This window comes from Dromiciops gliroides, chromosome 2 (assembly GCF_019393635.1).
Source record: "Dromiciops gliroides isolate mDroGli1 chromosome 2, mDroGli1.pri, whole genome shotgun sequence".
NCBI lineage: Eukaryota > Metazoa > Chordata > Mammalia > Microbiotheria > Microbiotheriidae > Dromiciops > Dromiciops gliroides.
Genome location: NC_057862.1, coordinates 616,084,665 through 616,098,425, shown reverse-complemented (window position 1 = coordinate 616,098,425; position 13,761 = coordinate 616,084,665). Strand labels below are relative to the sequence as shown.

Below are 13,761 nucleotides of genomic sequence, written 5' to 3'. Positions count from 1 at the left end.
ACATGATTGATTACTAATGTAGGAGTCATTTATGAATCAGATGAATACAAACATCACTTAACATAGAATCAATGCCAAAATTTAAAAAAAGAAAGAAAATGATCTTTCATGCAAATGCCCCAATCTTACTTAAATCATTAATACTGAAAAATGGTAAATGGATGAAAAAGGACAGTGACACCAATTATAATTCTTAATCCTTCTTGATTTTTCTGTAGCCTTTAACACAATTATCCTCTTTTCCTTGTTCTCTTCTCCCTAGGTTTCCATAACACTGCTTCTCTCTTAGGTTTCCTACTTCACAAATCCTTCTCAATCTTTTTTGCTGGATGGATCAAAGCCTATTAACCGTGGCTGCTATCTAAGTTTCTGTCCTAGGTCCTATTCTCTTCGATATGATTTTGTTTGGTGATATCATCAGCTTCCATTAATTCAGTTATCATTTCCATTCAGATGACTCTAAGATCTATTTATCTAGGCCTCCATCACACTGCAAAACTGGTGCACCAGAGAAATCTATCTAGAACTCAACATTTCCAAAACAATTCATGATCCTTCTCCCAAACCCTACACTCTACCAAACTTCCCAATTATTGTTGAGGGGACCAGCTCCTCCCAATTAACCAGGGTCACAATCTGTGTCATCACTGATTTCTCACACACTCACCCAAATATTTAATCTGTTACCAAGTCTTGTCACTTCTACCTTCACAACATCTTAAATGTATGTCCTTCTTTCCATTCACAACTGTCATCCTAGTACACAGCCTATTACCTCACAATTGGCCAAATGAAATAACGTCATGTCTCTCTCCTTCCTCCAGTCCACCCTTCAATCAACCATTAAATTGTGGCACAGCAGATAAGGTGCTGGGCCTGGAGTCAGAAGGCCTGAGTTAAAATCTGGCTATGTAATTCTGGGCAAGTCACTTGTTTGCCTCAGTTTCCTCAATTTTAAAACAAGAACAATAAATAATAGCACCTCCTTTGTAAGATCAAATGAGGTATGTGTAAAAAGTGGTTAGAGCAGTGCCTGGCATATAGTGAGCACTATATAAACACTTATTCCCTTTCCTTCTTCCCCCTAAAGGGCAGGTCTGACCATGTCTTCCCCTGCCTTTTCCCCATTCAATAAATTCCAAAGGCTCTCTATTACCTGCAGGATCAAATACCAATCTTCTTATACTTACTCCCCTCTACTCTACGAACCAGCAACACTGGCCTTCCTTCTCACCATTAGGGGTTGAATATTTGTTTGTGTGTCATCTCCCCTATTAGAATATGAACTCCTTGAGGGCAGGGATTGGATTTTTGCCTTTCTTTGTGTAAGGGGCTAAAATTCTAGCTATACTGTCTAAAATATCTAATGAGTGGTCACCAATAAATTAGAAGCTTAGCAAGAGTTTAGACTTTTAAGCATTTATTAAGGAAAATAAAAATTTGGTGAAGAGAGAAAGAGGCCTAGATTCATCTATCTACCAAAGGGAGAGTGCGTTTTAGCTCCACTCTCCACGAGAGTCCAGACAAAAGAGCAAGAGCCACACCTCCTTCATCCCACAAGCCTCCTGTGAAACTGGCAACATCCCATCCACATGCACACACATCTCCAAGCTAATTGGCTGGTAGCCTTGATAGACAGCACCCACGAGCAAATGTCACTTCCTGACACCAAGGACCTGACTGCATGGCTTGCCCTCAGATGCCTTCTCCTCATGGCAGAGATTTCCTACAGTAACTCTCCAGTAGGTGGCGTCATTCCAATCGTTACATTTGTATCCCAAGTACATCCTGTAGGCCTTGGGCATGCTTAATGTGCTTAATGAACACTTGCTGACTGACAACACTGGACAACACCTTTTATACCATGACCCAGGTGGTTAGTGGTCCTTGCCTCAAGTACAGATTCTGGTACTTTCTAGTTTGGGCTCTACTGTAGAAGCTTAATCTGATTTTGGTTTACAGAATAACTGGAAGGAGGAGAGTCTAGGGGCAAGGAGTCCAGTCAGAAGGTTTTTTAAATAGTCTAGGCATAAATTTAAAAAAAAATTTTTTAAATAGTCTAGGAATATAGAGTTAAAGTTTTTGGCACCAGCATGGAAAGAGAGTAATCGCAGGATCATAGATTTTTTTTTTCTTTTGGGGTGAGGCAATTGGGGTTAAGTGACTTGCCCAGGGTCACACAACTAGTAAGTGTCAAGTGCCTGAGGCCATATTTGAAATTAGGTCCTCCTGAATCCAGGGCCGGTTCTCTATCCACTATACCACCTAGCTGCCCCAGGATCATAGATTTAGAACTGAAATGGCTTCTGAATATCATCTAATCCAACCTCCAAATTTTTCAGATGAAAAAGCCAAAGCCCCAGCAAGTTACCTAATACCAGTGGTAAACTTCAGAGTGGGAGCTGAACCCAGATCCTAACTCCAAATGCAATGAGCTCTTTGCCCTCTCCTATGCTGCCTCATAGAACTATAACTGCTATGCTTGATGAGAGAGGCATTCGATCAAAAAACAATCTTATTAAAATCACCCTGACTATACCTTTCTGTTTTTACAGGAGGACACAGAGAGGTTGTCATTTATATTAGGACTTCTTAAACTTTTTCCACCTGCAACTCCTTTTCTCCTGAGAAATTTTTATGCAATCCTGGGTATGTAGGTATATAAAATAGGTCTACATGACCATTTACTGTTGCCAAATTTTGAGGACCCCCCCCACAATTACTCGACCCCATATGGCATTATGACCCACAATTTAAGAATCTAAATCACTGGGGATACTACCTACATCAGTAAGATCACAAAACAAAAGAAGCACCCCAATATGCAAACTACTACTCTTTACAAACAATGGCTCCAAGCTATAGGAAAATTTGAAGAGGATCCAAGAATCTAACCAGACATCTAAAGAATTTCCCTTAGGATAACACTGCTCTAACCACTGCTTTTTAAACCCAAACAATAATTTCCTTCCCAGTAGGCTCAAATAGTTATTCTAAGAGAAATGACAAAGGAGGGTTTATGGCTAAAAAGCAGGGGAAAACCATTAACATATAAAAGGAAAATAGTCTTAAGAAGCATAACCAGCAGACCATATCTAACAAGGAAGAAAGGAGAAATCCCATAAATATAAGGATCCACTGTTACTCACAATAAAGATAGAAAGAGGAAGGAATGAATGAATACTTGCTGCTTCCACTTCCTCTCCTCTAAATCCTCTGCAGTCTGACAGCCAACCTCATAACTATTCTCTCCAAAGTTACTGACCACCTCTTTCTTAACTGCTAAATCTGGTGGTGGCATCATATCAATGCTCTTTCTTCTTAAGCTCTATCAAGAATGTGACAATGGTTTACCCTGTCCTAACATTAATTCATTCCTGGGTCTTCTCTGACCTACCTGATCACTCTTCCTCAATCCCCTTTGCTGAATCATCACCCATAATCACCCCCTAGCAATATATGTACCCCAGAGATCTGTCCTAAGCTGCATTCTTTATTTCTCTCTATGGTCTCCCTTTTGGTGATGCCACTAGTTTCTAAGGGTTCAAATATCTCTAAGCAGATTCATCTCTATCAAGAGTGCCAATTCATCATCAACAGCTACTGAAGTTCAAAATCCCCATGTTCAGAACTTAACCCATCCTTTCCCCTAAACCACTTCCCTGTTAACTCTCACCTTTCTAGTCATACTAGTTCTAAACTTCCATGTTATACTCAATGTCTCTCTTACCTTACCTGACAGTATCCAATTAGTTGCCAAATCCTGTCATGTTTGTCTCCAAAACATCTCTTGAATATGACCCCTTTTTCTGCACTCACAAGACCAAGACTCTAGATTCAAGCCTTTCACACCTCTCACCTAAACTACTCCAAGAGCCTCCAAATTACTCTTCCTGCCTCATGTCCCTCTCCAATCCAATACATTCTCTACACAGCAGCCAAACTGAGTTCCTTAAAGTACAGGTCTGATGATGTTAAACCATAGCCCCTCCTCCCACCTCAAACTCCAGGCTTCCCTATTACCTCTAGCTAATCAACTCCTTTGGCCAAGAAAGTACTTAACAACATAGCCCTTCAATCCTTCTAGTCTTCTTCCCCTCATCCTCACTCCCAATGTCTCTATTACTGTGGGGCCTTACTGCCTACTAACTGTCCCTTGTATGACACCCCCTCCTGTCTCTGTCTGTGTCCTTGCAATGGCTGTCTCCCATACCTGAATACATCTCCTCATCGGCCAAGAATCAGTGGTTTTCTTCAAGGCTCAGTTCAAACACTATCTGCTTCATGAAGCCTTTCCTAACTCCTCCTACCCAGTGTCCTCCCTAAACCACTTTATTTTATTATGGTCCATATGTATTATCTCCCCAATTAGAATGTGAGATCCTTGGGAGTAGTATCTGTCCCTTTTTCTTTGTATCCCCAGGGCTTAGCCGAGTGCCTGGAACACGGTAGTTATTTAATGAAGGCTTCTTGATTGAAGTGTGAACTGACCCAGTGACTATCTGTAGTGCCCCAAAAGAGATCATTAACCCAAAGAAACTCAAATGGTTAAACACTTTTGGAGAGAAATAGTTTTAAACAGGAATACTTTGTCTACCTTACCACACTATGAGTTCTCTTCCAAGTAATCAAGCAAGATAAGAAACACCATTAATTGCAAGCATGCAATACTGTTGAACCCCAAGGTCAGAAAAAAACAAACATGGATTTGTAATGAGAAAACTTGAATGTGAGAGCCCAGAAGAGAGAATCCCAAAATGCAGAAAGATCTCCTGTACTTTACCTTCCGTTATGCCTTTACCTACTCATGCTCAAAACAGACCAAGCAATAAATAACATGTGTAATCAGGAATAGTTAGTGAAAGTTGCAAATGTTTAAAAGTAATCCCAAAAAACTTGTTATAATAAGAATTCAAGAAAACTGGAGGTTTTTCTGGGCAAGATGAAGACTGATGGAGAAGAAATCCATGATTTTTTGGCCAAAAGCTAATGACAGGACAGTAATAACACTGGATTTGGCATCAGTGATTGGGTTTGAATCCTGGTGCTACTATTTACTTCTTGTATAACCCTGTGGAAATGATTTAACTTCTTTGGGCTTCAGTTTCTGTGCACTGAAAAGTGAAGATGTTGACTAGAATACCTCTTATTTAGATACTCTGAACCTATGCTCACCCCAACAGGTTCCAATAGTTCATCACCTTAACAGTGGTTCTTTTTGATGACATAACAATAAAGTTTGTCTTCTGTCAAAAACCACGAATGACTATGGAAAAAGGCATCAGTCTGTGCTCTTTGGAACTTTCTAGGGAGCTGGAATCTACCTGTTAACTCTTTGCTTTCCCAAAGAGATCTCAACAAGGGACTACAAGATTTCTTAATCCCTACAGACATACTTGAGGACCAACTAGAATCTATTTCACCTCAATAAGAGCCAACTCTTAAGTTTTCCTCAACAACATAAGACCTTAACAGGACTCTGACTTGTTCCCAATCATACTTTCAATTCTGAGCCTCTGTCTCCATGAAGGACTATTAGTCCTTTATACTTTTAGTAATGCTACTCTCTAACCAATTAATTGTCTGGTATGTTGCAGGACATTCATGCTTCAGATAGCAGTTGTACTAAAGGACTCTTTTGGGGGGGGGGGGAGGCAATCAAGGTTTAGTAACTTGCCCAGAGTCACACAGCTAGTCAGTGTCAAGCGTCTGAGGCTGCATTTGAACTCAGGTACACCTGACTCCAGAACCAGTACTCTCATCCACTGCGCCACCTAGCTGCCCCTGCACTAAATTACTTCTAATGTCATTTTCAACTCCTGAGATTCTATTGAATACTGCTATGACACTCTGCTTCCTAGTACTGATATATACTTGAAAAACTAACCTGTAATATTCTAGCTTTTAATATCAACCAAACAAGAACTTAAACACCTACTATGTGCTAGGCACTGTACTAGGTGCTGGAGGTACAAGTACAAAGAATGAAATCATGCTATTATTTGTCCATATAAATAAAATCATTCTGTAGTAGTCAAGAAGCAGTAGGAGGACCCCTTGGCACAAATCTTCATATAGCTTCACCACAAGGAAAGACGACAGGATTTGGAGTCAAAGGCCTTTGGTTCAAATCCCATCTCTGCCATTTGTCATCTTTGACAAGCAGCATGACCCCTCTGGGCCTTTATCTATATGAAAGGCAATATCACCATCCAACCTCCTTCAAGTGTTCAGCCAGCTCTAAACAAACATAAACCAAAAATCCAGATCAGGAATCATTTAGGTAAAGGAATTCAAAAGCATAGAAGACTAAATCATTCCCACCTTCGTATCCACAGTTTTAATCAGATACATACTGAACTGAGATTAATCATAGCAGAGAAGGGGGGAAGGAGATATCTAGAGAAGAAAAAAATAAAGGAAAAAGGGGTTGAAAAGATGGAAGAGGGAGATGATAAACAAGATCAAGACTCTTACACTCATAAGTGTTCTCACCAGTTCTTTTACTCAATAGGATCCCCCCAAAACCTATTTCTCACATATTTGTATTGCTTTAACTAAGTTTTCTTGCCTTATTGCTATAGGTACCATTTCTAGAACTCTATCAAATAAGAGCAGTGACAATGACCATCCTTTCTTTATCCTTTCTAGTACTGGAAAGGCTTTTCATATTTCTTCATCACAGATTGAATTGGGGGGGGGGGCCCCCGCGGCGGGGTAATGAGGGTTAAGTGACTTGCCCAGGGTCACATACCTAGTAAGTGTCAAGTGTCTGAGGCCGGATTTGAACTCAGGTACTCCTGAATCCAGGGCTGGTGCTTTATCCACTGCAACACCTAGCTGCCCCACAGACTGATTTTTAAAGACTTTATTATAGTAAGTAGAGGCTCATTTATTCCTATGCTTTTTAGTGCTTTTTAAACATGAATGATACTATATTTTGCCAAAAGCCTCTGTATCTACTGATATCATATAATTTATATTATTTTTGTTATTGATATTGTCTTATAGTTATCCTAATGTCAGACCATCCTTACATTTGTTTATAATTCCCACCTGGTAAAAGTGAATACTCTTTTGAATATCTTGCTGAAGTTGCTTTGTCAATATTTTACTCAATATTTTTGCATTGAGATTCATTTGTGATATTGGCCCATGGTTTCCACAAACCTCCAGACTTCTGTCACTACAAGAAAGCATCTACTCCAGACAAACTGCTTCTAACTCTTGTCAAACAGGACCCTGCATCTTTGCTGTGTCTGAGCTTCCCTCCTCCTGGAATTGGTGCATTCCTACTGATTCTTGGGCATCCCAGCTCAAATGCTACTTCTAGCCCAGTCTTCCTTCATTATGAGGTCATTTCACTTGCTCCAATTTGACAGAAAGATCTTTCCCTTTACTCCGAAAGCACTTTCAATACTTAAGACTTCCACAAGAACAACTCTTATGATATGTAAATGTGCAACCTCTCCTACTAGATTATTAGGGCTGAGACTCTAGGCTTATCCCCCTCAATGCCTAGTACAGAATTCTTTAAGGAAATAATAGCACGTTCAGATTTATGTTCTTAGTAGCTGCCCTATAAAGGATGTTATATTAACAAATATACAAAAATGAAATTAATAGAAATGAATGTAAAGACCCAAAGTCAAATTAGACTATGATTTCCAGAGCAAATCTCAAAAAAAGCATCTGCCAGGACTCTGGAAGGAAGATGCCAATTTCCATTTTGCCACATCTTCCCACCCCCAGATAACTTGATATAGCAGCAGTTAAAGAAATCATATGCTCATCCCCCAGGCTTGGCTTAAAACATCAGACAAAATTCCTACTAGGACAGTAGCAAGCTTTAAAAAAGAAAGGCATAATGCCAAAGATGAAGACAAATATGTATCCTTTAAACATCAAGCTCCCCCCCCCAAAAAAATTCCAGTTTTGAAAAGCAGCAGGAGAAGAAATCAAAAGCTTCTCCATATATTCTGCCTGCCCTTCCCTCTTCCCTATTCTGCTTTGTAGATTTGGGAGTTTGCACCTAATTTTCAACACATGCCAAGACAATAACACAAAGGTCAGATCTCCAATCACAGTGAAGCTGAAGACTGAGGCAGAAATCAAGATTATTCAAATGAAAATTTTCCTAAATCATTCAGAAACATATCCTGACCTCATTTTTAAAAACACCACTCTATTATATTTCTCAGTTCCTTGGGTAGAGAATTACATCATTATACTGTATTATAGCTGTACTTACTCAAGAAACATTCAATAAAACTACTTTGTGGGGGCAGCTAGGTGGCACAATGGATAGAACACCGGCCCTGGAGTCAGGAGTACCTGAGTTCAAATCTAGCCTCAGACACTTAACACTTACTAGCTGTGTGACCCTGGGCAAGTCACTTAACCCCAATATATATACACACACACATATATATATATATACACACACACACACACACATATACACTTTGTGGAGAGTCCCTTGCAAGACCCTTGAGGAGATAAAAAGTTTACACCTTCAATCCATGATTTATTCCATCTGTGTGAGTCCAGATTGAAAGCTTTCTAGCCTTCTTTTGGAAAGTTTCTGCAGCTAAAACATTTGTTACACTGAAGACTGGCTGGGGTGGAGTCTCTCCAATTTAGTAGGTTTCTCCTAAGGGTCACTGTCATTTTGTTCATACTTTCTATCTTTGTTAACACAGAGTTTACGTCATGCCAATATAGACTGAAAAGCCATATCCACCTCCACACCACAATAAGTTATCAAAGTAGAATTTCTATAGAGAAAAACATAGCATACATCTCTAAATATTCCTTTCAGATTATTATAAATCCTTAGAAAGCAGAGGTCACTATTCATCTCTTATAAAAGCCTAACAAGGTACTATGTGTAATAAGGGTATGTATACAAAATGGTTTCCCACCCATCCCCCCAAGAACATTTACACCTTCCTAATTCTTCCAGACCTCCAAAGCCTGACCATTTATGGCCGCTGCACTCCTTCCCCAAATCCCAAAGACTTTGGTACCTTCCTCTGGCTTCCTCATTGAACTTACTGCCTGCCACTCATCTGACATATAATACAAAGCAATACATTATCCTCATGTATATAGCTTCTCTAAAATAAAGTACAAGAAATCTGAGAATGGCAACCGATCTTATACCTTTCACAGCCAAACTTTCACTGCAAGTATTCCAAAGAGAAAGAAGACAATTTCTAATCATGTTCTATGTTACTATCCACCTGTCCTATGAAAACAATAGACACCCACATATCCCTCAATAAAAACAAGTCCAAAAGAGAAGACAGATGACATATATTTAGATCACAAAGAAGGGGAGTGGTGAACCAGAGAAAAAGAATAGCACAGGTCTCAGGAAAGAAAGGGGGTTACAGGAATATTAAAAGCATTCCCAAGAGATAAACAGCAAACAAATATGAACAGTTTTCAAAATATTTACAAGCTATCAAGAAACATGAAAAAAATGTTCCAAATAACTACTGAAAGTTAAAATAACTCTGAAGTTTTCACCTCATAGCCATCAAACTGGCAAGAGGGAAAAAAGGGGAAAATGGAAAAGGGTTATAGGGGAAAGGCAGGCACACTGGAGTTGTAAATTAGTCTAACCAATCTAGAAATCAATTCACAATTATGTGACAAAAGTCAATAAGCTGTTTTATACACGTTGATTCAGCAATTCCACAATTGGGCATATTCCCCAAAGAGGTCAAAGAGAAAACAGGTTTCTATGTATACCAAAACACTTATAGCATTATTTTTTGTGGTAGCAAAAAATGAGAAACCAAGTGGGTGTCCATCTATTGAGGAATGGCTGAACATGGTATGGTATATGTAACTGATGAGAAATGATGAGTTCAAAGAAACACGAGAAGACTTGCATAAACTAATTCTGTGTTAAGTAAATAGAATCATGAGAATATACCCAAACACATAAAATATCAATGACTACTACAGTAAAAGAAAGCTAAGCACATGAAAGACCATTTAAAATGATCTAGAAAAGACTATATGATGGTCCTAGAAAACCTGAGGCAACACATCTCTCTCCTTCTGATAAAGAGGTAGAAGATCATGGATACAAAATGCATATTTTAAGACCCAATCATTTGTCTTTTCTTAACTGTTTCTTTTTGTTACAAGGAAGCCTTCATAGAAAAAGGGGTGTTAAAATACAGTGAAATGACTGACATAAAAACGAAAGGCAACAATAAAACATTTCTTAAAAATAAACAGAGTCGGAAAAAAAACGTGTTCTAACTCAATGACCCTTTGACTCTTCCCCTACCCCACATCAGTTTGAGGTCTAGATGTGAGCCACAATACCAACAAGTTCATCTATGATATAATAGAGCACTGAATATGGAATGAAGAGACCTGGATTCATGTCACAGTTCTGTCACTTACAGGTCATGTGCCTAAGTAAGTCTCAACTTCTCTGAATCTCCATTTCTATGTTTAAAATGAAGATTCTAATACAGGCTCAGTCTACTTCACAGGGTTGATGGGAGGCTCAAGTGACAATTTATGTAAAATACTTTATAAAACATCAAGTGTGTGTATAGTTAGTTATTAGTGAGAGTAATAAATAACAACATTAGAGGAAGCTTTACTAAGCCTTCAAAGACCACAGACATCAGTACAAATAATGAATATATGAACAAGGATTGCAGGATGAAATGAACTGAAACATAAAAAGTAGATGTCATTTTCTGTTTGTACTGTATATTTTTCTAGTGAACTACCTACCATTTTATGAGATGTGACTGCAGTTTTTTTGTGCTAACAGCCTCTAAGCTCTCAATAAGAAGTTTTCCACAGCATGGTCCATATTGCCACATCTATTTAAAAATGAAAGAAGTGCTAATAAAAGGCAACCAATTTTTTAAAAAGCTTTGACTAACAACTGTTTTCAAAGAACAATTTCCTTTAGAAGGGTGTTATAATTTCTCTTCATGTCTCAAGACTACATATTTCACTCAGAGGAAAGAAGCAAAACAAACATCAGCTGTATAGACCTCAAAAAAACCTGGTCATGCAAAATATATGTCAGTAGTTTCTCTTCCACAATTTTGTCTCAGGGCAGAGTAAAAGGAAAGGAGATTCAGCTCTAAAAGGACAAGGAAAGTCAACTTCAGAAGCTTAAAGAATAATTTTAATTGCTTTGAGCAATTTAGAATTCCAACCACCACATGGCAGTGAACACTACAGATGATTAAATAAATGAGCAAGGCCTTTTACTCCCTTCACTAAAAATATAATTTCCAGTCAGTTTTGAGGGTGTATGAGTGTTCAGGGACTGGCAACTCTAGTATGAGGGCTTGCTGCTCATCTTACCTTTGGCATCCATCTGGCACTCAACTCTTACCTGTGACTCCAAAAAGCTGTAGCACGCTCAGCCCCCACATCCCAAAAATAAAAAATAAAGTTTCAGCAGATGGGCTAAACCAGGCTGAGGGTAACCAAAAGGCCACAAACCCATAGAGTATCTACTCAAGCATGTGAAGCCTTCTCCCCAGTGGAATGGCAGATTTGTTTCCACAGCCATGAAGGCAGCTGAAGCAGGTGCTTTGGAGCACTTAGAGCTTGGTCAGACAATGAAGATGTTATGGGCATCCACTGCATTCTGGGCCACCGCCAGTCATCCTGACTTTTGTCTTGCCCCCGGATTTCAATGACTCTGAAAGAGTGAGGCAGAGGCAGCTAGGTGGCTCAGTGGACAAAGCACCGGCCCTGGATTCAGGAGGATCTGAGTTCAAATCCTGCCTCAGACACTTGACACGCACTAGCTGTATGACCCTGGACAAGTCATTTAACCCTCATTGCCCTGCAAAATTAAAAAAGAGAGAGAGAGAGAGAGGCTGGCAATTCTGCCTCACTCAAATCCAATTCATGCATGAGTCAAGATATCACCTTGTGATGTCATTGGTTCTCTTCAAAAACAAAGGACACAACATTTCTAGTCAACAAAGTATATGTGCAGATCCTAAAAGGTAGTTTTGAAAAGCCAATAAAGAATTAAATAAGCAATTATTCCTGTAAACTGCTATGATCTTAAATCAACTATTATCAAATCAAATAAATAGACATTTTAGAATGCTTCCCCCCCCCCCTTACATTACAATCAAATGACCAATTATTCAAACTAAGCACTTGGATCAAATGTTACGTTATTGTCCCTACTGGTATATTTTAAAGCCTTTCAAATCACTGCTTTTATAATATTTACTTCTTAAATTATTATACAGGTTTCTATTCATAGCTGCAACTGCATATTCTTAAAATGATTTTTTTGGGTCTTACATGTATAGCATTAATTTTTTATTTGGGGAGCAGAGGGGAGGCAGGGCAATGGAGACTAAGTGACTTGCCCAGCTAGTAAGTGTCAAGTGTCAAGTGTATTTGAACTCAGGTCCTCCTGAATCCAGGGCTGGTGCTTTATCCACTGCGCCACCTAGCTGCCCCCAGCATTAATTTTTTTAAGTAAAAAAGACCTTCTTCTACCCTGGTCATATTATATGGTGAATCTTATTTAGTACCAGGCATCCCATTTTAGGAAAGGTATTATAATTGGCTCCCTGTCATGTCTCCTCATAAGTGAGGTACAAAACAAAAATCTATAACCCATACAAATTGCTAAACATATTCATCCAGAAACTAAGATAAAGGAAAACCCTAAATGTTATTGTGTAAACACACTCCTGTAAGTCTTTCGCCTGAAAATACTTCAAATAAAAATGTCTATGTTAGAACAGCATATCTTATTTTAATATTCTTCTTGTTAACTGCTTTAAGAGAGTTTCTGTCTTTCCTGTGCTACATTCCTGAGATAAAGTGTCCAGTCCAAATTCTTAGAAAGGAAATGTATTAATAATGGCTATTATGTGAAAAAGCCTAATCCCCCTCCCAAGAATAAGAACTCTATAGATAACCACTACCAACTGGCCTAGAAGAGTGGAGCTTCCCAACTTAAAGCTACTGAGCAGCATTTCTTCTTTTTTCTTTTTTTTTTTTTTTTTTTTTTTTTTTCAGGCAATGGGGGTTAAGTGACTTGCCCAGGGTCACACAGCTAGTAAGTGTCAAGTGTCTGAGGCCGCATTTGAACTCAGGTACTCCTGAATTCAGGGCCGGTGCTTTAACCACTGCGCCATCTAGCTGCCCCCCTGAGCAGCATTTCTAACCCTGAGTCCAATTCCCATTTCAGCCAATGTTAAGAGCCTAATACTATAACTCAGACTGAGAAGCAAAGAAGCAGACAACTCCAAAATATAAGCTTAAGATATAAAGGCCTAGAAGCTAGGCCAGCTCATGTGCCTACCCTACGTGAGAACCAATGGTTCACCAGTAAGAAGACCTATCACAGGCCTAAGTGAAGTCAAGGAAGCTGTATTCCAGTACTCTTCTCTATCATCATGGAACCAACCTAGTTAGTTGTTGGTGCTATATTTCTCAATTAACTTCCTGGATATCTAAATTTTGTTCACTGGCTTTCTTTTTGCTTCTCTGGCAGGCTGGCCAATTCACAACATAGCCACCTATTTAGAAAGCATTTGCTAGTAAATGGTGAGGAATAGACAGGAAATATCACCTCTCCTATCTCCTAAAATGAGCCCCTTAAACCTAAAACAGTCATTAACAAGCTGGAAATATCTAGTAGAAGAGAGCAACTAGGATACTGAAAGACCTCAAGGTCATTTCATAAGAGAAGAGGCTGAAGGAACTAGGGATGCTAGCTTTAAA

The 13,761-nt window shown here is 39.0% G+C and overlaps 1 protein-coding gene across 6 annotated transcripts in view; it reads right to left on the bottom strand.

Moving 5' to 3' along the window:
- The window catches only part of ATL2 (atlastin GTPase 2), a 76,003-nt gene that overhangs the window by 49,014 nt on the left and 13,228 nt on the right, over positions 1–13,761 (bottom strand). Inside the window, exon 1 of one of the 6 annotated variants that reach the window (XM_043984218.1) lies at positions 4,214–4,238. The exons of the other annotated variants lie outside the window; for them this stretch is intronic. Within the exon in view, the coding sequence (XP_043840153.1) occupies positions 4,214–4,223 (10 nt within the window). The 5' untranslated portion in view covers positions 4,224–4,238. Of the gene's footprint in view, positions 1–4,213; positions 4,239–13,761 lie in introns of those variants that run through there. 6 annotated transcript variants of the gene reach the window in all.